General features: G+C 44.8%; 1 protein-coding gene across 4 annotated transcripts in view; it reads right to left on the reverse strand.

The window, feature by feature from the left end:
* FAM20B (FAM20B glycosaminoglycan xylosylkinase) overlaps nt 1-23,679 on the reverse strand; it is a 43,939-nt gene extending 20,260 nt beyond the window's left edge. Inside the window, exons 1-4 of one of the 4 annotated variants that reach the window (XM_040446652.1) lie at nt 23,354-23,679; nt 10,526-11,027; nt 4,625-4,711; nt 68-177 (exon numbers count right to left, since the gene is read on the reverse strand). In XM_040446652.1, coding sequence (XP_040302586.1) covers nt 68-177; nt 4,625-4,711; nt 10,526-10,902 — 574 coding nt within the window. In that variant the 5' untranslated portion in view covers nt 10,903-11,027; nt 23,354-23,679. Of the gene's footprint in view, nt 1-67; nt 178-4,624; nt 4,712-10,525; nt 11,028-20,257; nt 21,018-23,175; nt 23,297-23,343 lie in introns of those variants that run through there. The other 3 variants (XM_040446651.1, XM_040446654.1, XM_040446653.1) reach the window with 3 other exon arrangements.
* Nucleotides 23,680-23,848: the final 169 nt, after the last annotated feature.

The following is a 23,848-nucleotide window of genomic DNA, read 5'->3' on the forward strand; positions in this document are numbered from 1 at the left end:
TTGCGCCATGATAGTTAATAACTTATTAACTACTCCTCTATTTAAATGTCCTCTATAATCTTCTTACCTACGGTTAGGAAGGTGCTCAACAGCTGCTCCGTGGCAACAGGCTTCATCTCTGTCCGCAGATTAACAAATCTGCCAACCACTAAGGGCGCTCGGCGGAAACCCAGGATCCTGGTTTGGGAGGTTGAAGAACAGAAGAGAAAAATCTGTGGGGGTGTATTTGACAAAGTAGTCTTAAAAAGATATTGTTGTTTCATAGGTAAATGTGTATATTTTGAAGATTTTATTTGTAAGTAATCTCTACCCCCAACATGGGATCGAACTCATGACCCCAAGATCAAGGGTTGCACGCTCTACTGACTGGGCCAGTCCAGTGCCCCTGCGGGTCAGTCTGTTTTAAAGGTACGTATATTTATGAGCTTAATATCAAGATGTAGGTCATTTATTTTAATATGTACTTCAGCAAAAGGGATAAGGCAAATCTGGCCAAATGTGGACAGTTGCTAAATCGGGGAAATAGATACACGGGTTCATTATACCGTTCTAATTTGTTAGAAATTTTTCATAATAAAAAATTTTAAATAAATTTTAACAAAGCATTAAAAAATGGGCTTAAATACAGAGAAAGACAGATACCATATGTTTTCACTCTTATGTGGATCCTGAGAAACTTAACAGAAACCCATGGAGGAGGGGAAGGTAAAAAAAAAAAAAAGAGGTTAGAGTGGAAGAGAGCCAAAGCATAAGAGACTCTTAAAAACTGAGAACAAACTGAGGGTTGATGGGGGGTGGGAGGGAGGGGAGGGTGGGTGATGGGTACTGAGGAGGGCACCTTTTGGGATGAGCACTGGGTGTGGTATGGAAACCAATTTGACAATAAATTTCATATATTGAAAAAAAAATAAAAATAAAAATAAAAAATAAAAAATGGGCTTAAATCCACACATAGGTTCAAAGCTTTGGGTAAAACAGCACACTGGCAGGAAACTATCAGATTAATCTGAAGGATTAACCCATAGGACTACTTAAATACAGATACACGCGAAGATAACTTCTCTCTAATGGTGTAAAGTATAACCTTATGGTTGAGCAAAATCATTTTTTAAAAAATGAAATTTACTGGCAAAAAAATACACACTCACTGAAGAAAGTTGGAGGGGCAGGACTTGGAACACACAGAATCGTTATGATGAAGAAAATAAAGATCACCCATAATTCCGCAGCCCAGAAATAACTATTGGACTTTTGGCATATGAGCATTTTTCCCTTTACACATATATATAAAAACATACACACTCTTGTGTATATACACAATGGAGATTATACTATACCCAATTTTGTATCCTGCTTTGCATTCATCATTATATCATGAGCCTTTTCTCATGTCATCATAAAACTTTTAAAAACAGCTGTGTAGGGGAGCCTGGGGTGGCTCAGTCGGTTAAGTGTCCGACTTCAGCTCAGGTCATGATCTCACAGTTTGTGGGTTCGAGCCCCGCATCAGGCTCTGTGCTGACAGCTCGGAGCCTGGAGCCTGTTTCGGATTCTGTGTCTCCCTCCCTCTCTGCCCCTCCCCCACTCGCACTCTGTCTCTGTCTCTCTCAAAAATAAATATTGAAAAAAATTTTCTTAAATAGCTGCGTAAATAAAGAATCCACTGTTCGGGGTTGCTGACTGACTCTGTCTTAATCTTAGAAAAGCCGCAAAAGCAAGTTAATCAACTGAGGTGTCAAAATAACAAGCATCGAGAGGACCTCCCAAGGCCAGAGAAGGCGGTCAAATCCTAACGTAATGGAGAAACAGCAACCCAGAGCAGAGACGTGTCGGGAGCCATGGATGGGAAAGAAGAGTTGGAAAGTACTTTTCCTCCCTACTGACCAGCGCCAGGCCAAACAACAGCAGCCAGTTTGGCGCAGAGGGGCCACGTCACAGCGGCAGTTAACAAAACGGGTGGGGGTACTGGCTAGAGAATAACTTGCAGGCTTTGAGGTAGGGAAGGACTTTTAAATACAAGGCCCCCAAAGCACAAGTCACGCATTGGAACATTAGTGTATTTACTTAACACCAAAGGCAGTGATTTCTGCACAAAGACAACTTCACTTGAAGTTAACATACAGGCGGTTGTGCTGTGAAAAGGTAAGGAGACGTTCAATTTTGCTAATAACTGGGGGAAAACAAAAATAAGTAACAATGATGTACCACTTTATTTGACTGGATTAACACAAATTAGCGTGTTGGACGCTATGAACTACTGGTATAGATACGGGAAAATGATCTTCACGCACGGCTGGTGTCCATCAGCAGGGAAACAGGAAGGGGTTTGGGAATGAAGAAAATGGAAACAAATGAGGTCTTGGAAAGACTGATTCCAGAATGTCATTTAGTGAGAAGCAGGATTTACCTAACTCTCTACTGCTAGGTCTTAAAAGAGGCAGTGAAAATTCATGGCGTTGTGAACAAACATTTATTTGACCTTTTCCGTATCACTGGATGTTTGGATTGCTACCAGTTTTTCACTACTGAAAATGCTCCAGCTAAGATCGTGGGTATATATCTTTGAATTTCATTACTTCTCCATGGTACTTCCTAGAAGTACCTTCCTAGAAATATCTTAGATAATTGTGTGAAAAGGTAGTTATGTTACTCATCCAAAGAATAGGAACATTAAGGTTCCTGATACATGACAGAGTTCCTAAAAAGAAAAACTGAACTGGGGCGCCTGGGTGGCGCAGTCGGTTAAGCGTCCGACTTCAGCCAGGTCACGATCTCACGGTCCGTGAGTTCGAGCCCCGCGTCGGGCTCTGGGCTGATGGCTCAGAACCTGGAGCCTGTTTCCGATTCTGTGTCTCCCTCTCTCTCTGCCCCTCCCCCGTTCATGCTCTGTCTCTCTCTGCCCCAAAAAATAAATAAACGTTGAAAAAAAAATTAAAAAAAAAAAAAAAGAAAAAGAAAAACTGAACCGATTTAACAATGCCACAAGCTGCATATGAATCTCAATCCATTCCTGCCAATAAAGTACTACCCTCTTAAAAAAAAATACTGGCCATTTTCAGCAGAAGAAAGTAGTATCCCATGGTTTCAACTGGATTTTTTTTTTTAAGTTTATTTATTTATTTTGAGAGAGAAAGAGACAGTACAAGTTGGGGAGGGGCAGAGAAAGAGGGAAAGAGAGAGAATCCCAAGCAGGCTTTGCATGGCCAGTGCAGGGCTCAATGCGGGGCTCGAACCCATGAAGCCACGAGATCATGACCTGAGCTGAGACTGAGTCGGACGCTTAACCGACTAAGCCACTCAGTGTCCTTCAACGGGATTTGCTGTTACTGGTGAGGATGACCCCCTGCCATATTTATTAGCAACCGATCATTTCTATTCAGTCAACTGTGTCCTTAGACCATTTTCTATTAGGATTTTAGCACATATTTGGATTTGTATAAACATTTATAATATTAAGGCTATTAATGCTTGGATTACATTAGGTTCAAGTATTATCTCCTAGTTTGATTTTAAATTTTGTTTGATGTTTCCTGACATATGAGTTAACTTTATTTAGCTGAGTCTACCGAATAGCTTTTCCTTTGCAATTTTTCAATTATTGCTTTTGTGCCTAGAAAATCCTTCGTAATCCAGAAAAAGACAAAAGTCCATCTTTGTTTTCTTCTGGTTTCCTTTACACGTTCGTTTAAAAAATACTGTGAATATTTCTTTTAAAGTCTGTCAATATGCCCTGAAGAGGGGCGCCTGGGTAGCTCAGTCAGTTAAGCATCCGGCTCTCAGTTTTGGCTCAAGTCATGATCTCGCGGTTAGTGGGTTTGAGCCCCGTGCTGGGCTCTGTGCTGACAGCTCAGAGTCTGAAGCCTGCTTTGGATTCTGTGTCTCCCTCTCTCTCTGCTCCTCCCCTGCTTGTGCTCTGTCCCTCTCTCTCTCTCTCTCTCTCTCTCTCTCTCTCTCTCTCTCTCTCAAAAGTAAATATTAAAAAAAAAAAAAGCCCTGAGGAAAGAGCTGATCAGAAGAACAAGTGAGATACAGGCAGTTCAGTTACAATACTCCTAAACTAGCTACCTGCTGAAAAAATATTAATTTTCCTAGTTAGCCTATACATTTAGAATTTACATCTATTTTTCTTTTAGAATTATTCTGGTTATTGAAGCCATGCGTTTTTTGTATGAAGGACCATAAAATTCATGATATATGTCATGCTGTGTGCTTCTAGCATATGGAGATAAGTCAGTATTACCTACTTTAAACAAAAATAAGACAAAAAAACAGTACTGTCAGGTCTAATTAACAATCAATTCAATTTAGGGACTTGAGTTCCAACTCTGGTTTTCATCCTGCCCTCTTATTTACCAAGAACGCCTGCGCTCATGACGACAGGAGGCATACCAGAATGAAATGACCTTAACAAGCGTAGAGTGAAGATATTTACCCTGGTGTTCCTAGAACCACCCAGATTATGAAGGACTCATACAAATTTAACAGACTCTGTCGGTCAGCTATCTAAAGTAGGTACCAAGTCAAAGCCATTAGCGTTGCTCCCTTTAGAAGGAGGCCACGAGCCCTCTCCAAGATATTTTTAAAAGGAAACAAAACAAACGTAGCCCTCCATGATGGCACGTACCTGTCCAAATGAAAGGCTGCTACCTCTGCATTGTGTCTATCATAGCCAGCATACGGCTCCCCTTCTACCACATAGTCTCGGTTATACCTGCAGAGTGAGTGGGAGGCACACACGGAGACGTGAATTACATCAGCACCAGAGGAGACAGCACAACAGAAACTTCAGCAGGCCTGATTCTGCTCTGCAGACACGTTCTCAGTCAAAGCTGAGAAGAGCTGTGGATTAGGACGAATCTCCGGTAGGTAGGGTAAAGATAAAGTAGAGAAGGAAACTGGAATTCTCTCCCTGCCTCAGCAATTATTCTATGAATAAAACACGGAAGAGGTTATTTCTATCCCTCTGAAATACTTTCAGTGTGGTTTAAGTAACACTACAAGGTCATTTTCTGGAAGGCAAGGACCATCTCTGTATCTCTAGCACAATGTTAAGCCTATAGTTGGTGCCTAATAAACGTTTACTAAGATGTTTACTAGACTGAACTAAAGAAACGAAGGGAAACGTACAACTAAAATGTCTCTTTACCGGAAGGACTATGGCAAGGCTTGTAAGAGAAGTTTAAATTTTGGGGGGAAAAAACGGTCTGGATGTGCCTCAGCTTTTGTTGAAGAGTAGGCAAAGGTGCACATGAAAAGCGTTGTTGGAACAACCATCCTCTTTTTCTTTTTAGGTTTATGATGACGTGTGGAGGGAATACTGGCCTGGCACGAGAGCTACATATACAGTTCTGTCATTACCTTCTGGGTAACCTTCAACAAAACCAGTCTCTTCTCTGGGTCTTAGATTCTTCATCTACAATGTATGAGGGGCCGGACCAGAAGGCAATTTCCAAGATATCATTCATCTCAAATTCCATTCTGATTATTTTACATCACATGCATGACATAAACCAAGGATAATAAAAGCTAGAATATTTCTTTCGACTAATCATAAAAAAAGATACCATTTAACCGTTAACTAGGAAGAAAGGGACACTAAATTCACCTATAACCTCTCCTGTTTGCATGCATTTCCTGAATCAAAAGGCCTATTTATTAGGCTTTACAGGCAACAGTAAGATAGAAATGAATGGAGACTGAAGCAGAGTGGAGCTGTTCCACCGAGGACACTTGCATCGGGGAAGTGGGAAACACTGCGATAAAAAGCAGTGAACTTGCAACAAAAATGACCTTGGAATCTAAAGGGAAACCATATCCACAAAACACATTTTCCAGGAAAAGTACGGAACATACACGTCAGAAGACAGCCGTGCGTCACCACCTGGTTGGAGGCCAGTTTCTTCTTGGCCTGGTCAAAATACTCACGTGTAGTTCTTACGTTTCTAGTGTCAAAGCATTATTCAGGCTACTTAGGATTATACGGCTACCTCCCAAATGAGTCTCCATTTTTATTTTTTTTATTTTTTTTTTTCAACGTTTATTTATTTTTGGGACAGAGAGAGACAGAGCATGAACGGGCGAGGGGCAGAGAGAGAGGGAGACACAGAATCGGAAACAGGCTCCAGGCTCTGAGCCATCAGCCCAGAGCCCGACGCGGGGCTCGAACTCCCGGACCGCGAGATCGTGACCTGGCTGAAGTCGGACGCTTAACCGACTGCGCCACCCAGGCGCCCCAGTCTCCATTTTTAAATAGAACTGCAGTAAAAGCTGACATTCCTCAAGCACTTCTCTCCCCGCTATAGCCGCAGGCCGTCCGTACAGCCGGGGGACAGTCCTGGAATACTTTCTTTGCTGGGGCCCCAGCGGGGCCTCCACACGCAGGGAGGTACGTGCAGTCCACTCCTCCCAGCGAAACGTTAGAGAGCTTTCCAATACATGGAAAGGCTGCTCTAAGTGAAAGGTAAAACCCTAGAGGAATCCAGAAACATCGGGGGTGGCCTGGAGAGGAAGGGAGGGAAAGAAAAGGGAAAGGAGTAAGAATCACAGAGCTGCCAGCAGAGTCAGGAGGTCTGAATCCCTGGCTCACGTTTCGGCTGTTCGAAACACAGCAAGCCAGAACTGCGCGTCTCACCCGTCAAATGAGCAGTTGGACTGGGCGTTCTCCGAGGTCCCTGCCAGCACTTCCTAGGACCACTCACTCACTTCTACCCACTCCTAGGCTCCTGCCACCTTGTTGCTTTCCCACCAGAACTGCAGCCCTCGCCCGGGGAAAGCCAATTTACTTCCAGAATGGGTAGAGCTACACTGAAAAAAAAAAAAAATCACGTTTCTAATGTAAGGCAAAAGGTGCAAATAGAAGCATCACTGTCTTCCCATAAATTGCATCCACCGCACACGTGTCCTATCTCTGACAGAAGGACATGGCCAACCAGGCTCCGGAAGTGCGGAAACCACAAGCGGCTGTTAAAGAAAGGTGCGTGTGTCGCCTTAGCAGCAGGGGCGCAGAGCCTCCTCTCAGCAGAGAGTGATCTATCTTAAGTCACTGACAGAGCAGCAAAATTCATAGAGTAACTGCCAATAAATCACTCCTATCCTTCTGGGGAAGGACATCAGAGTCTGACCAAGGACATTAATTTGCGCTTACACCAGGACTAAATAGCCTCTGAGGCCCCCAGGGTCAGAACAGCAATTTGCTAGGTATCTCGAGACCAGAGTCAATTTCTACAGGCACTTGAACATACACCCACCTTCCGCAGCCTGCGACAGTGCCAGGTGTCACCAGCACAGGTCGGGTGCGTGCAGTGACTGAGAGCGGGATCCCCCAGGGCAGGTGGGGGAGCAGAGTCCCCGGGGGCTGCGAGTGGACATGGGCAGTTGGGGGGCGGGGACTAGTTTGGCAGGAATAAAGAGCAGGGTGCAGAGAGGAGGGCCGGACGGCCAGGGGTTGACCATTAGGCTGCGGAGGCTGCGCTTTGCCCGGTGAACGATGGGACGTTCCTGAATGTTTTCAAGCTGGGAACACCATGCCAATATGGGCGTCTGAAGGAGGAATGACAGCGGCCTTCAGGAAGGTGAGGGGAAGGCTGCAGTGGCGGTAGAGACAGGGGATGAAGCACAGTGACTAGGTGAGTTGGTGCAGTTATCGCCTGCCACCTCCCCCAGTCACCAGCGGGCGGCCCCTCCCTCCACTTCTACCTTGACCGAGCACCTTGACCGAGGCCTTCCTGCACAGCGCCTGGACCAACGCTAACAGCGCCACTACCAGGAATACCTGCCTCCTCCCACTTCCTGCTGGCGCATCTTACCCCCAATTCCCCAGTGTGGGAACGGAGGGCTGGGTACAGAGGGGACATCCTCTTATTTAGACGTGAAATGCTCACAACTCACCTCTGTACACCAATTTCATTTGTTTTTAGTCTGCCTTTTTTCCATTACTCTGCTCACACTGCTGATCACCCAGGCCACAAACCAAGAGGTCGAGGACTACATTTCAAAACTAAACTAGTGATTTCTGCTGACAGGTGCTCAGGAAGGCAGGCAAACAGAAGAGAATCACACGTGCGTGGCAGAACACCAGCCACTCTTACTCAGATCCAAACGCCAGTTACTGCGAGGTGACCTTGTCAAGTCAGTTACTCTCTCTCAGCCTCAGTTTCTTATGCTAGAAGAAGTGTAGGGACATTTGGGTGGCTCAGTCGGTTGGGCATCCAACCTTTGGTTGCAGTTCAGGTTTATGATCTCATGGTTCGTGGGTTCGAGCTCTACGTTGGGCATTGTACTGACAGCATGGAGCCTGCTTGGGATCCTCTCTGTCTCTTCCTCTCTGCCCCACCCCTGCTCGCACTCTCTCTCTCAAAATAAATAAACTTCAGTGTAACTGCCCACAGTCGTGGTAAAAGCTAAAAGCATTGACAGATACAAAAGTACTTAGTGTAGAGCCTGGAGAATGGTGTGCATTCAATGGAAATTATGTCGCAGGGCCCACGGAACCATACTTTTTCCATATCACCTGCCAATCAGACTTTTCTATTCTCCAAAGGCATGCCGTATGTTTCCTTTCCTAACTTCCGCATCTTCCATACATCACACTTCCCAGTTCCAGGCAAATACAGATTTCTTCCATTTCTGGGATCCCAATGTATTTGTTCTCTGGCTGTATGTTATCTATTGATGGTTGGGTCATGAAGACAGCTAGGCTAACTACTCTTATCACAGTTGAATTTTGTACATCTTTACCCCACATTTCTCCCACCGGAAAGAGACCCAAAGGTATCGGTTATAATTCTCTCAAAAGCCCTATTAAGGAATGAGAAAAATGTTTAGTACATAGAAAATTTTAGACATTATAAACTTTGAGAAAATTCACTGGTAACTAACTCCGGGCAAAAGAATATGAATCACCATCATGTTAACCTATTTCGAATTCATATACTCACAGGAAACTTTTAAAAATATTAATTATACTACAGAATTGCCAAACAAATGATCTCTGTAGAGCCTTGGAGAAGTCTCCAAGGGATCATCATCTAACGACATATAATTCAGCCCACTTTTTCAGATTTTGGACTGAAGTAACTAGAATGGCCCAGTTCTCTCCTTAAAACAGGTAAACACACACACACACACACACACACACACACACACACACACACACACAACCTGAAACCCAAAACAATGAGGCATCACTACACACATATCAGAACGGCCAAAACCCCCAACACTGACAGCACCAAATGCTGGTGAGGCACCTAATGCCGCTCATTCACTGCTGGTGGGAATATAAATAGCACAGCTACTTAGGAAGGCAGTTTGGCAGTTTCTTGCAAAATTAAACATCCTCTTACCATATGATCCAGCAAACGTGCTCCTTGGTAGTTACCCAAATGAGCTGAAAACTTACTTCTACACAAAACCTGCACATGAACGTTTGTAGCAGCTTTATCCATAATTGCCAAAATGTGGAAGCAACTAAGATGTCCTCCAGTAGGTAAATGGAGAAACAAACTGTGGTACAACCGGACGATGGAATATTACTCAGTAATAAAAAGAAATGAGCTATCGAACCACAAAAAGACATGGAGGAAACTGAAATGCATTTTGCTAAGTGAGAGAATTCACCCTGAAAGGCTACAAAGGTAGGATTCCAATTATATGGCATTCTGGAAAAGGTAAAACTATGGAGACAGTAAAAAGATCAGTGGTTGCTAGGAGTCTGCGGGAGGAAGGGGAGGAGGAACATGTGGAGCACGGGATTTTTAGGATAGGAAAGCCATTCTGTGTGATAATGTAATGGTGGATGCTTGTCATTAGAGGTTCATCAAAATCCACAGAATGTACCACACAGAGCCTGAACCTCACTGCGAACAGCGAACTTTAGCTAATAAATTCCTACTGGCTCATCAACTGCAATAAATGTACTACACTAGTGGAAGAGGTTAATTATAGGGAAACTGAGGCGGGGGCGGGGGGACAAACTCTCTGAACTTACACCCTCGCCTTTTCTGTAAACCTAAAACTGCTCCAAAAAATAAAGTTTATTAATTAAAATGAAATCAAAACAAAACCCATGTGAAACAATCACAGCTTCAGTCCTTAGACTTTAGTCACCTGTCCAAACCCACTCAAGCTGTGGGTAACTCCTACTCCACCACACCCCTGATGTGTGCTTGGTTAGCCGGCCTCTAACTGCACACTTCTGGTGACAAGTCGCTTATTTCCCAACCAATTCATTTTGTATCTCTAACATTTGGCACACAGAACATATTTGATAAATTTAGAAATCAAGGAGAGCTCTAAGTGTAAAACGTTCAGTCTTATACAGAGCCAAAATATGTTCCTACAAATCTGTCCCAGAGAATCACAGAACACTAAGAGCTGGAAAATACTTCAGAGGTCTTGTAGTCTATTCCGCTCATGTTGTTGGAGAGAAGACTAAGAGAAGGTGATGAGCAGTCTTCTATAAACTTCGAGTTACTTGAATCAACCAACTAGCACAATATAACTAACTCCTGAGAAGAAGACTTACCGCTTAGGTTTGAAGACGACTTTCTGTCCTCCTTCAAGTATCAGTAAGGCTTTCAGTTGTGTCCCTTTATAACCCACATCAGCTTTAATGATCTTCTTGGTGGCCATGGCATGCATGATCGCCCCCAGCTCTGGTGTCTCTTCTGGGTACACTTCCCGTGGAACCACCCACTGGGCTGCAATCTCCCAGGGAGACTGCAAGGTGTGGTCCAGCTTGGGCACCAGCTCTACCCGCAAGCCAGCCATCATTCTGTGAAAAGCCCTCTGGTCCTCTCGGTTTGCTGCTGATGTGTCTAAGTTGTCAATCAGGAAAACTTTGGTGAAGATAAAGATGACAAGAAGAATTGCTAACAGCACGACTCGCTGCTTTAGCTTCATGTTGACCTCTTTGCCTTCTCCCCGACCCACTCTCTCTCTCACTTCTCAAGGAGAGCAGGTTAGCAAGGAGATTCCATGATTACGCACACTGGTCCATTTCTTCATAGGAGCGCCTCCCACAATTCCTGTAAGCCCAAGTATAAAGCAAAATTAAGTCAGAAATTCTGTCCTTCCAGCCCTGAATGGTTTGCAAGCCTCAAATATATAACTCACCCTTTTACCCTTGCTATTCCTAAAGCCTGAGAAGACCCAGTAATTTCAAATCGACTGGTCTGGGGAAGGACCTCACAAGCAAACACCAGGTACAATGAAAATTTTAAAGCAAATACTCCTGTCTTAAGAGGGTGCAGACCCATCCAGGAGCCATTTGAATGGCTACAAATGCCAAAACACCAAAACAATGGGAAAGAGCACAACAAAAGTAAAACACTAAGATATGTGTAACTCCTTAACTTTCATTTTTACCTTTCAAAATCCATAAAGGATTTCTGAACATCCAAAACCACCAGTATTTGGTAACTTTCCAGTTCTCATCTTTTCTAAATGTAAGTTTTATGACATGTTGTAAATCAGGAACTCCTAAAAATGCCAAAGAGGATACAGAGGAGAGCAGTAACTCCTCCAAATCCAAACCCCCAGCAAGCCTGGATGTGTCATTATCTGTTGCTCACGTAGTTAAACACAACGCCCAGGCACGCATCTCTGCTTGATCAGTCTCCCACTAATTATTTTTCAAAATTAAAATCCCTGTAAAAGAGGGATAATGAAATCTGGACAAATTAAGTAAAGGAAAAACATATCCCTATGCCATCTGGCTATTAGTAGAACATGACCAGAAAACTAATGAAACGTGGTACTATGGCAACATTATGAAGTCTGGACCGGTCGGGCATGTAACAAAGAGATGGGCGCCACAGATATGGACAAGCGCTGCTTCCGGCATGGGGCTGACCACGCTCCGGTCGATCCCCAGCGAACAGATCCCACACACAAGATTTCTGCAAGAACATACAGTGCGGTCTCATTTGCATGCGGACAGGTTGCTTTCCACTCCACGGGGCCATTTAAAAACACGCGCAAGCCTGCCAGCTGGACGCCTACTGACAGCACAGCGCTGGCTAAGACAAATGTGACAAGAAGATAGCAGGGTGTGGCTTCACCCTCCAATTCATCTAACAACTCAAACCATCAATGGAAGAAATCACGCCAATACAAAAGGGCGAACGTCGGGCTGAGACCCTCCCGCCGAAACTGGAGACTGCTCTTCTAGGAACAGCTGGAAACCCCTCCAAACACAGTCGACCAGGGCAACGGCGTGTTCTGAGGGCATCACCTTGCGGTGAGCCTGCCACCAGGCAGTTCATGCTTGGTGATTAACCTCCCCTTTGCGGTTCGTTTTGGTGACGGAGAGGAAAGGGAGAGTCAAATTCAAATTCTAATTCACTCCAGCCACCTGTTTTGTTTCAGCGTCCTTCTCCCAGGGAGCACGTAACACTGTCAGCTGAGGCAAAGGCAATTCAAGTGCATCCAAAATGTAACTGTGATGGTGCGGAGTTTGGTGTGAAACTCAGTAAGATGGTTCTCTGTGATTACGGTGAAGAGCGAGCGCTAGCCTGAGAGCAGATTCCAGAGACCGCTGGTTCCAGCACGACCCACGCACCACACAACTCCTTCCGTGATTCTCCACTCCTCCAGTGATCTGTTCAACGGCACCCGTCTCGGCTGCAGTGACAAAAGGGAACGTGGAAATCTGGCTGTGTCAGCGTCCGCTTCCTCAGTACCTCCAGCCGCAACCACCCACGGACCTGGCACCACTGGCACGAGGGGCAGGCGCAGAGGGGCAAGTGGGGCAGCTGTCCGCCAGGACTGACTCTGGTTAACCCCCAAACTTCCAGGGCCGCTGCTCATTTCATTTGGGCTAAGTTCTTCCCTCGTGCTGTATAAACCTATCATATCTAAACATTCAGCATAAAGGCCACGGATATTGAGGTGTGTTTGTTTTTAATCACTAAAGCAACAGGAAGTTCCAGCAGCTCCAAAATTCAGACCAACCGGTCCCGTTCCACAGTCTTTGTGCGCTTTTAAAATGGGAAATCTCGTTACCTTCTGAATAGGCCTCAGAAGCACCCGTTCAGCAATTCGGGGCCGCAAACAATTCACCCACTCAACTACGAGAGGGGTTTACGTGAAGTGAACGAAGGAAGAGTTCAACTGCTATTTCGCCATTTACCTCTGCAGATTGGGAGTGAGCACGGGGTGCAAGAGGCCAAACAAGTTTCCGTGTTTGTGATCAATCGCCAGCCACATCCTGGCAGAGCAGGAAAGACAGGTGCCCTTCGTTCCCACAGCCACCAACGTAACCTAGTGCTCATCCCCTTCTGCTGAATCACGGAAAGAACTGCGTTCCAGGCCTCCAGGTTCTCCAGCGCAGACCAGATGATGCGCCACAGTCGCCCGCCTCATCACACACTGCTTCTGATTTCCCCACGTTCCTTAGCCAGGCATCAGAGCCGCCCTCTGCATGGGCTTCCGCGGTCTGCTCTGCCAGGCAGCACCGTTCCTCAGTTTCAACTCAGACGGACCATGACCAGGCTCTGCCCTCCCTGCCACGTGTGGGACTGACCTCTGCCCTGTCATTCCTCACACGGGGACTCCCTCAAAAGACCTCTTGCTCTTACCCTTTGTCCCCATTTTCTCCTGTTTAAAGCCTAATCTATCTTTCAAGGGCCATCTCCGAGGCCATTTCCGGCCCCTCTTCACACCCTACAGAAACCTTTGTCCATTAGAGCACGCCTTCACCACACTCTGCCTCATCCAGTATCTTCTGCTACGTAGTTCTCAACTGCCCTCTCCGAAACTTGGCTCCTTGGTGATCTTACCTGTCTTTGCGATCCCTACGGTACCTCGCATAGTAAGGTGGATGCTTTATTCACCTACACTGAACAAACCACTACAAAGATCTTGGGACTGTGGCGTTAATCTCCTTTGACGTTCAGAATCACATGAGTGTGCGGCACTTAATGCAGGCTCTCCTTTATCTGCTTATCCTCTTTGGGCAATCTACTTCTCTAACGACACGACACTCTGCTCGGTTTAGCTGGTAGTTTCAGGGTATTGTTTCTTTTTCTGAAGAAACATGGACAGTTCAGAAAGAGGTTTTCTTTAGCTGGAAAGTTGCCATTCCTTCAGCGCACAGGGTAAGCCAAAGATATTTAAGAAATCGACAATGTAGAGATCATAGTGGAATTTCTACAAAAAAGTCTCTCCTATTCCAGAAAAATGTATGAGATGCAGCATAAGGTATCATACCATCCTCTAGTGATGGCATACTTCTTACTCTTTACGATGCTCCCCTCTACGCCTGCATGCTTGAGAGGGTAGGATACCCAAGACAGGGTTTCCGTGCCGTATTATCTTCTTCTCTTGCTGGAAACAACGGCACACTTACCATACTCTCCGCAAACTGGGTTTCTAAGAAGATACCCCATTTCGAAGGAAATTAAACCAAACTCACTGGATACATTCCAAATTATTCATGAAAACTTCACTTGCATTCCCAGAGGAGTCTGCCTGCTCTATTTTATGCCTTCACCTCCTCTCAGAAATGCTTCCAACAGTGTAACACTGTCCAGTTTATATTATGGTCATTTATTTTAATGGTTCTGTTATGTGGAACAGAGCCTACCTCACAGAACAAACAGACTCAAGGCAATAACATAACTCAAAAAACGTTAAATGTAAAAAAGGCAATGTAAATGGTCGTCTTCACACTAAAAGCTGGCATAAGCTCTTAAATTGGAGTTCTGGAAGGTAGACCTGTATAAGAAATTTTCCTCCTGAACCCTGGTTTCATCTGCAGCTCCATCAGCTAAATGAGGCTTGCTATGGAGGCTCATTTACTTTCATTCTCTCTCTCTCTCTCTCTCTCTCTCTCACACACACTCTCTCTCTCTCTCTCACACACACACACACACACACACACACACACACCATCCTACATATGTGACAAGTGTTTTATAAGGACAAACTCAGGACTATTAAGTTGCTTGGGGGAGAAGAGATACAGATTCTGCAGAAAATGCAGAAAAAAAGGGAGGTCTTAGTATGAAGTCTTCCACTTAAGAATCTAGCTGATGTCTGGAGGGACATATGCAGAAAAACATGGCAGTGCACAGGTCTAACTCATGGAGTGATAACATTCAATTTATGCAGCTGCTGAGGAACCTGTGAACACCCGGCCCCTCACTTCCTACTTTAGGAGGAACTCCCACAAGCCACCAGTGACGTTCCAAGTCTCACTGGCATCTGTGCACCCTAGAATCTCCCTCGGATCAACTGACATCCTTACACTATTTCTCCTCAAGTCATGGAGAAGAAATCCCAACCTTTGTGCAGAGTAACTAAAAGTGAAAGTTTCAGTAAGAACTTTTTCTTATCTTTTCAATTCAATGGTCAAATAACATTCTTTCCACATAAATGGAATGTAACATGCCTGTGAGTATAAAGTGCTCACAATGTTCAGTATGAACATTTCATGCAGAAGGCTATTAACAAAGGAGATTCCAGGCAAAGTAGGAAGAATTTATTATATACCTTATAATCATATGTACTCACATAACCTCCCACCCTTGATCCTGAGTAGGACTTACAGGGACCATTTTATGAACTTCTTTAGTAACTGCGGGTTTCAGCAAAGCTCTGAAGGTCTGGTGGGGATAAGAAGAGGTAAGGCCTGAATCTACTTAGGAGTTTTTGGTTGATTATCTACAAAGACAGACACCAACAATTCCTCCCATCACGAAGTAGAATCTATTTTTTCTCCTCCCGGAACCTGGGCTGGCTCTGTAACTTGCTTTGGCCAACAGAATGCAATGGAATGACTGTGTGCCAGGTCTGGGCCCAGCCCTTAAAAGACCTGGCAGCTTCTGATTGGGACCCAGCCACCATGCAAAGAAGCTTGGGCTAGACTACTGAATGAGGAGGGACTGAGATGGAGAGGGGCCTGGCCAGCACCTACCCATTCTGGCCACCTCAGCTCAAGTGCCCGACACAGAAGTGAAGCCACCCCAGTTCTAATAGAGGTCCCAGTCAAATGGGGTCACACGTGTGATCCCAGTCTAGAAACCATTTGGGCAGAACAACCAACCAGCTGAGCCCAGCTGACTTACACAATGGTGAGAAAGAACAAATCACTATTTTAAAAACCACTAAATTTTGGGGTGGTTTGTAAAATACGACATTTTCGCATATAGTCTGCCCTTATCAACTATTTTGGAGACATTAAAAATACTGAGGGAGAAGACACAGAAATAAATCATGTGACTAAAAACAATTCTCTCAGGAAGAAGGGAAACATTAAATTAACCATTAAATATAAACACTGGAATAATCAATTGTTAGGTCATATTTGTAAATAATTACTAATGCCTTCCACAGAGCAGTAAACTCACTGTGAAATGAAATGTTACACACCATTTCTGTCTTCATGGTAGACACTTAGGAAGATAGAGAATTAAGGTCCCTTTAAGGTAGCACAAGAAAAAACGGACTCTGAACTGGATCATTTACTAAAATCCATTTACATACTTTAGAACAATGGAGACTAACTAACCTCACACCCTCACACAACTACACATGCCCAGTTTATACAACCTGCCATTCATACTTCAGCCAAAGCCTAAATAATAGCAAAAATCACAACCTTTCAGTACAAAAAGTATTAGAAACACACACACTTTCACCCTGAGCTAAGTCTGATATAATGTCCTTTTGTTTTTTAATGGGTAGCGGCATCAGAGCATTGGGCTACATTATTATTACCCGCCCCCTAGAAATAAATGCAGTTTCTCCTGCTGGTTACTGGCAATTCTGAGGAAAATCAAGAGCATTCAAAAATTGTCCCACCTAGCACTGTGTGCTTCCTTCTTTCCAGCAAGTCAAAACCACCAATACCAAAGAGCATCACATGTTTATTACCCGGCTAAATCCTGAGTATCCCCCAGGAAACCAGCCCATTCTTGCATTGCCATGCACTGCCTACCACGAGAGCATACTCTTCTTTTTCACCTTCAAATAGCAGTCTTCCACGAAACCAAAAATATCGAACAATATTAATCAGTATCTACATCTAGTTTTCCTTTTCCTGCTAATTCTCTGCTTAAGAAATAGCTTCTTAAAGACAAATACCCTATGATTTCACTTGGATGTGGAATTTAAGAAACAAAACAAAACAAAACAAATGAATGGGGAGGGGGGACAAAAAACCCAGACTCTTAACTATAAAGAACAAACTGGTGGTTAACAGAGGGGAGGCGGGTGGGGGTGGGTGGGTGACACAGGTGATGGGGATTAGGAGTCCTTATCCTAAGGAGCACTGAGTAATGTATAGAATTGTTGAATCACTATATTTTATACCTGAAACTAATATAACACTGTGTTAACTACACTGGAATTAAAATAAAATAAAATAGGAAATAGCTGCTTATTCTAAATGTAAACTCTTTTGAGGCAGAATGGTTAAGAGTTTGTGCTCCGGATTCCGACCACCTGCTTTACCACCTACTGTGGCTCTTGGGAAAGCGATTTAATGCCTAACCTCCCTGGGCCTCAGTTTTTTCATATGATTTCAGTGAAGTAAGAACACTATTGCCTAACTCACAGAGTTGCTAAAAATGAACATTACCACATTCACTGTGTTAAAGTTAGTGCCTGGGCAACCCATAGTGATCACTTGTTAGTCATTACTATCAGATCAAAAACCCAAAGATGACCTCCTGAAAGGAGAAAGAATGACAAAGAAAATAATCCTCAATGATTGTATTGTCTTCTGAGCCAAATCCTTTCCTAAATTTGAAGAGCAGTGAAGACTATAAGCAAGTAGGTATCTTCAAAGTGGGTACCATGTGAAGTAGAAGACTGGAAGGCCATGTCACTAACTGGACCCACCTATTTCTCTTCTCTACAAAGTTCACATCTACCACGTTCAACAATGGGAAGCATTAAGTGATTCTATTCTACAAAAAAGGTGGAAATAAAATGCCTTCACAATCCTTTTTTTAAAAAAAAAATTTTTTTTTAATGTTTTATTTATTTTTGAGAGAGGGAGAGACAGAGCACGAACAGGGGAGGGTCAGAGAGAGGGAGACACAGAATCTGAAACAGGCTCCAGGCTCTGAGCTGTCAGCACAGAGCCCGATGCGGGGCTTGAACTCACGGACCTCGAGATCATGACCTGAGCCAAAGTCGGCCGCTTAACCGACTGAGCCACCCAGGCACCCCTTCACAATCCTTTTTAATTTGGAAAATTAGCTCTCTGTTTTAAAGACGATAGCTTTGGGGGCACCGGGTGGCTCAGCCAGTTGAGCATGTGACTCTTAATTTTGGCTCAGGTCGTGATCCCAGGGCCATGGGATTGAGCCCTGTGTCAGGCTCAATGCTGAGCATGGAGCCTGCTTAAGATTCTCTCTTTCTCCTCCTTCTACCCTTCTCCCCTACTCATGCCCTCTCTCTAAAAATTAAGGGGAGCCTAGGTGGCTCAGTTGGTTAAGCATAAAACTCGATTTTGGCTCAGGTCATGATCTCACAGTTCAGGAGTTCAAGCCCCGTGTTGGGCCCTTTGCTGTGTCAGCATGAAGCCTGCTTGGAATTCTCTCTCCCTCTCTCTCTACCCCTTCCCCACTTACGCGCTCTCCCTCTCTCAAAATAAATAAATGAACTTAAAAAAAAAAGGATGATAGTTTTACATGTCCTAAAGCTCTTAAGATAGGCCTTAAGAGTAACTTAAAAGCTATAGGTATAGAAAATCCAATTCCCACATAGTCCAAATTACTCTGAGTATTACTTTTCCCCCCACTGTTCTCACTTCAACATTTGTTCAGATCTGTAAACTCACAATCCCTTACATGATTGTGTCCCATGAAGGAAGGTAACTAAAATGATCACTAGGCGTTAAGGAAATGTTAAGGTAGCCTTTCTTCTGGGCTGTAAGAGCAAAAATGAAATAGGCAATAGAGAGTGTTTGTGCCCTCCGGAAAAAAATTCAATTCCTGCAAACCTGTGCCATTTAAACCTTGATCTAGGGCAACTCTTTAACCCTATTCCTTGAAAAAGGAAAAGAAAAAAATCTTTAGCTCATAATGCTAGTGAGGTTTGTTCCAAAAAACCAACTCAGGCAGTGTTCCCTGATCCAGAAACTCTGGAAATGCCTGAGAATTTGCATTCTGTTTCAAGTGGGCCAGGTAAAATGAAACTTCCCAAGTTCTAGGTATTTATTTCACTGCTCAATTGTCAGTATATAACCACCATTGAAAGCTATATTATAGAATGTAATTCCCAGAATAGTGTGGAAATATGGAATTTCAAAGAATATAATATTATCCTTCAGATTTTCCTGTTTTCCGTCTATATTGCTCCATTCACTACAGTTCTGGAAAGGTATATTAGCTTTATGCAACAATAACACCTCACATTATTAACCTTACGCTCTGGGTGTGTCAAGCTGGTGGGCCACAGATCACTCTAGAAACAGCAGAACCCCAAGGAGGTCTGGGCTGAATTGAGGCTGAGTGGCTCCAGGCACGATCCCTTTGTTAAAATATGAATATAAACACACACACACATTTTTGGGCATGCCTATCTCCTCTCCTATTCTGTGAGCTCCTCAAGGAAAGGGGATGTATTTTACTCTTTGTACTTCCCCATAAGCTGGCACAGTGCAGGGTGCGGGAGAGCCACTCAATAGATGCCCACCAAATAAAAGGAGTGAAGAACAAGGGAGGGAAACCTGCATGGTTATAAAAATGTCTTCAGCTCCTTGGTCTAAAGATGGCCTCTTTTACAGACACAGAGAAACTAGGTCCTGTGATGAATTCAGATACATAGCACAGTAAAACAATGCAGAAATATCACATATGTATACGTATATGTATTATGCACCCAATTTTAAATTGTTGCCGCCCTGTGCCCTACTTCCACCTTTCAAGGCCACTGCTACTGCCAAGCCTGTTTCTGCCATTGGCTGGGACTGGGAACAAAGGCGATCTGCAAATGCTAAGAGGAAGACTGGAGATGGCCGAAGACACTGCCCGAGAATGACACCAGACAGGGCTGGCGCCCGATCTTCAGGTGTCACTGGCGATGCTTTCCGAAATGAGAACCACCGCTGGTACCTTCCTATCATTTTCTCTTTTCTGCCGAAGAACTACACAAACATAAATGCACCTCAACAGGGTGTACGTCTGTTATCTAAACCAAGGGTAAGAAACGAGGTGTCCACAAAAGGTGTTTGGGCAGCCAAATCATGGTTCCAAAGTCCATCCACTAACGGAGAGGCGCGGCAGACCCTCGCAAAGCCCACCTGGCTGCTTCATGTCCCATCGGGAAGCAGAGTTACCGGGGCTGCTACTCCGCAGAAGACCAGAAGCCGCTAATGTAAAAGAGGGCGGCAGGGACACGAACAACAGCAAAAGCACGACTTCCCCCCTGTGAAAGAAGAGGCAGGCTATTAAAGGCAGGGTCAGGAATTCAAAAAGCAGAGGACGGCAAACATACGTATCTCAATCGCTTCGAAGCCCGGCTCCATCACGGTCAGTAACGGATGCCAGTACCACAACCTCAAGTCAATAAAAGAAACACGAAACTATACTGTTTAAAAAGCAAACAAAGCACAGAACACATTATAAAAATTTCCCCACAGTAAGTAGAAAACAAGAATCTTCACAGATAAGACTTATTCCCTAAACAAATAAGATAAGGGAGGCACTGCTATGTACATACGGCAGAAAGCCTTGGAGAGAATGGTATGACGGACTCACCCCTGTACTTGGTTCTGTTACACGTTCCTAATTTCATAGGCCCTCACCTCCTTTTATCACGTACCCAAATTAGTATCCTCCCCTCCACTGGACTGTCACCTTGCCAGAAAGGACAGACCTCTAGACACACACCAAAGCTATCTCTTTTCTGCATCAGGCTCCACTTCTTATCTCACACTGGGATGACACCTGCACCCCCAAGACTCATCAAGCCGGGTGCTAGGCCTCTCTTTCCTCTTTTGCTTTTGGGTAGGAAAGACAAAATCACAAGTCAGATCTCTGCATTATATTCTCTCCTAGAGGCCTCTAGCAGTCTGGCTGACATCGGAAGCTGGTCAGAAGCTGCCTTCAGTTGCAAAGTAAGGTCTTCCATTCCCCCAGGTCTGTGCTAATCAATTCACTAGTCCTTAGGGGTCACAGAGGCAGCTCAAGGAAGGAAAAGAGGGAGAAATAATATAGGTTTGGAATAAGGAGCTGCTGGAGAAGCACTTCCGGGAGGGACAGCTCTCCTTTCCCGTGACCCTCTGTAAGGGAGGAGAAGGACAGGACAATCAGGATCAACGATAATGGTGAGGCCATCACCAAGAGCTCCAGTTCTTCAATTAAAGCAAAAATACTGACTACCAATCCAACTGCTCAGTTAGTCTAGCCAGAGAAGGCTGCAGGAGCAAGTCTGCGAAGCTGCACCTGACCGGGGCACCAACGGCTGCCCGGAGGCCGCAGGTGGCTAGAACAGCATACAATCACAGAATCAAATCTCAAGGCCGCTCCAGCAAGTAACACCCTGTACAGATACCCATCTTCACGGCAATTTTCAACAGTAATCTGAAACACGCTCTCTTGTCTTTCCCTTAACAAAAACAGGAACTCAACAATTTATACACTAGAGTATTTCCCCTTCCTTCATACTGTTTGCCATTCATTCGTTCAACCACCAAATATTTCTTGCACATCTACTGGGCGCTGTTAGGTGCAGAGAGAAAAGTATGCCAATTATCATCACTATTACGACAAACTGTAGTGCCTCATTGTAACTATACTTCCTACCTCAATCTACAAAACCACATGGCACTTAGTCCCCGGGTGACCAGACATCAGCTTCAGAAGGCTGTCTCCTTTTTATTGTTTGCAACTGTGGCCACAAAATACAAAGAGCAGCCTCTGCTTCTATTATGAGACTGCACCAATCATCAAGAGACAACCACTGTGGCTGCTATTTTTAAAAGTTATCAGTTCAAGAGCTGCAGTATCTGACTTCAGGGTTTACACCATGGAAATGATGGTCACACCAAGTGTGGGAAGTTCAAGTCTGCCCTGCAAACAAACAAACGAACAATTTCATTTAGAAATTCAATATTCAAAAAAGATAAACAGAAGAAGCTTTAAGAGCATGTGAGAGAGCTGGATTCTACAGATGGAAATCAAGAGAATGGACTAAAAGTCAAAGAACTAGGAACTCAACATCAAATAATGAGAAGACATCTAAGATTAGATGATAGAAACAGTGATGTTTGTTCCCTAATTCAGAGTAACCAGAAAGAAAAGCAGGACATGTGTTTTCAAGCTTTCGCTCTTTAACCCAATAGTAGCTATTTTCCTACTAGGTTCAGAGAAACAACAGAACAAATCAATGACACATTTTCACAAGGCACACTGAAAGAGAAGCTGTGAGCTCCGAGATTTCCTGATCATCTTTTGCCATGACCATTCTATCACCACACTTTATCGTGAGCGAGGTTGAGAATCTGAATTACTTGCTTGTGCTTTTTTATTCTCCTCTGATAAGCACTTTGAAATCTGGAAACCCTTCCTGTTGACTGATTCCATTGTATGGTTCCAGGGATCAAAGTCCAACAACTTCCTAAACTTCAGAAAAGTTATCAATTTAACACAGAACATTAATTTCAAATCTACCTTAGGCTGGCTCTGAGTCTAGGCAAATAATTTAGCATTTTTAACACCTGTACCTCAGTTTCCCAAAGACATGTCTTGCTGATAAATAATATATGTGGAAGTGCTCTAAGGCTTAGCTCAAAGGTTCTGCGTAAACTCAAGGATTATAAGTACACTGAGGTCTCTAACTCAATTTTTAAAAGCAACCCCAATGAAATTTATGCATTAATTTATAACACGATAGGAAATATCAATCTTAATCACCCGATTCATGTATAAACGTATAAAGTCCTACAATTTAAAAGCTAAAAGATCCCACATTCCTCTTCCCCTTTCAAGGTGAGAAATCAAATCTCCACAGGGAAACTGGGTGGAGAGGATACTGATACCTGGCCCTACCTAGCCTCAAAGTCGCAGTATCAAGCATCTCTAATTTTCCTAAATTACATACTCCTCACCCATCCAAGTGATAATATAGCCATTTAAAGGATTAAAATTCTATAACGACCAATCATGCCCTGTCGTCTCCACTTTCCCTCCAACATCCTTCCACCCCTTCTCTTCCTACCTGAAGACTTGCAGGCAACAGAAGCCTGCTTAGAACGAAACTCTTTTATCAGATCCCACAATCAAGGGCGCAGCTTGACAACTGCTCACATCCATCAAGGCAACGTTTCGGTTCGCTTCTAATCGCGGGGCCCACACACCCGGAAATGAAATCTCAAGCGCAACCCACTTTGGACTACCGTATCATTTCCTTAAGTTGTGCCCGAGTGCGAGTGCGGGGTGCACGATCCCGAGAGACCGCGGAGCCCGGGCACGGTTACCCTGCCTCCCGCCTCGGGCCTGGTGGTCACTTGCGCTTCTCGGCCACGAGGTGGGCCCGCGGGCGCGCGATCCTCCCCGGGCCGCCGCAACGGGCGCTCGGCGGGACGCGAGGGCGGCACTGGGACCAGTCTCCTCTAGGGACCGCGCCGGGGCGCGAGGGGTGGTCATTAGAAAGACCCCCGGCGGCCCCAGGTAAGGCCGCGCCTCAGGCGGGCCGAGCGGGCGCTCCTCCAGCCGCGCCCGCCCGCAGGAGTCTGCCGGGGGGGGGGGGGGGGCCCAGCAAGGCGGGGCGCGCGGCCCGGGTCGGTCTCCAAGGCAGCAGTGGGGCCAGATCCGGGACCCGCCAGCGGTCGCCCGGGGACCGCTCCGGGTACCGGCGCCCGGCCCCTCGGGGAGGCGCCCCGCCCCCAAGC

Source organism: Herpailurus yagouaroundi, unplaced genomic scaffold, assembly GCF_014898765.1.
Source record: "Herpailurus yagouaroundi ecotype Mexico unplaced genomic scaffold, PumYag 195, whole genome shotgun sequence".
Lineage (NCBI taxonomy): Eukaryota > Metazoa > Chordata > Mammalia > Carnivora > Felidae > Herpailurus > Herpailurus yagouaroundi.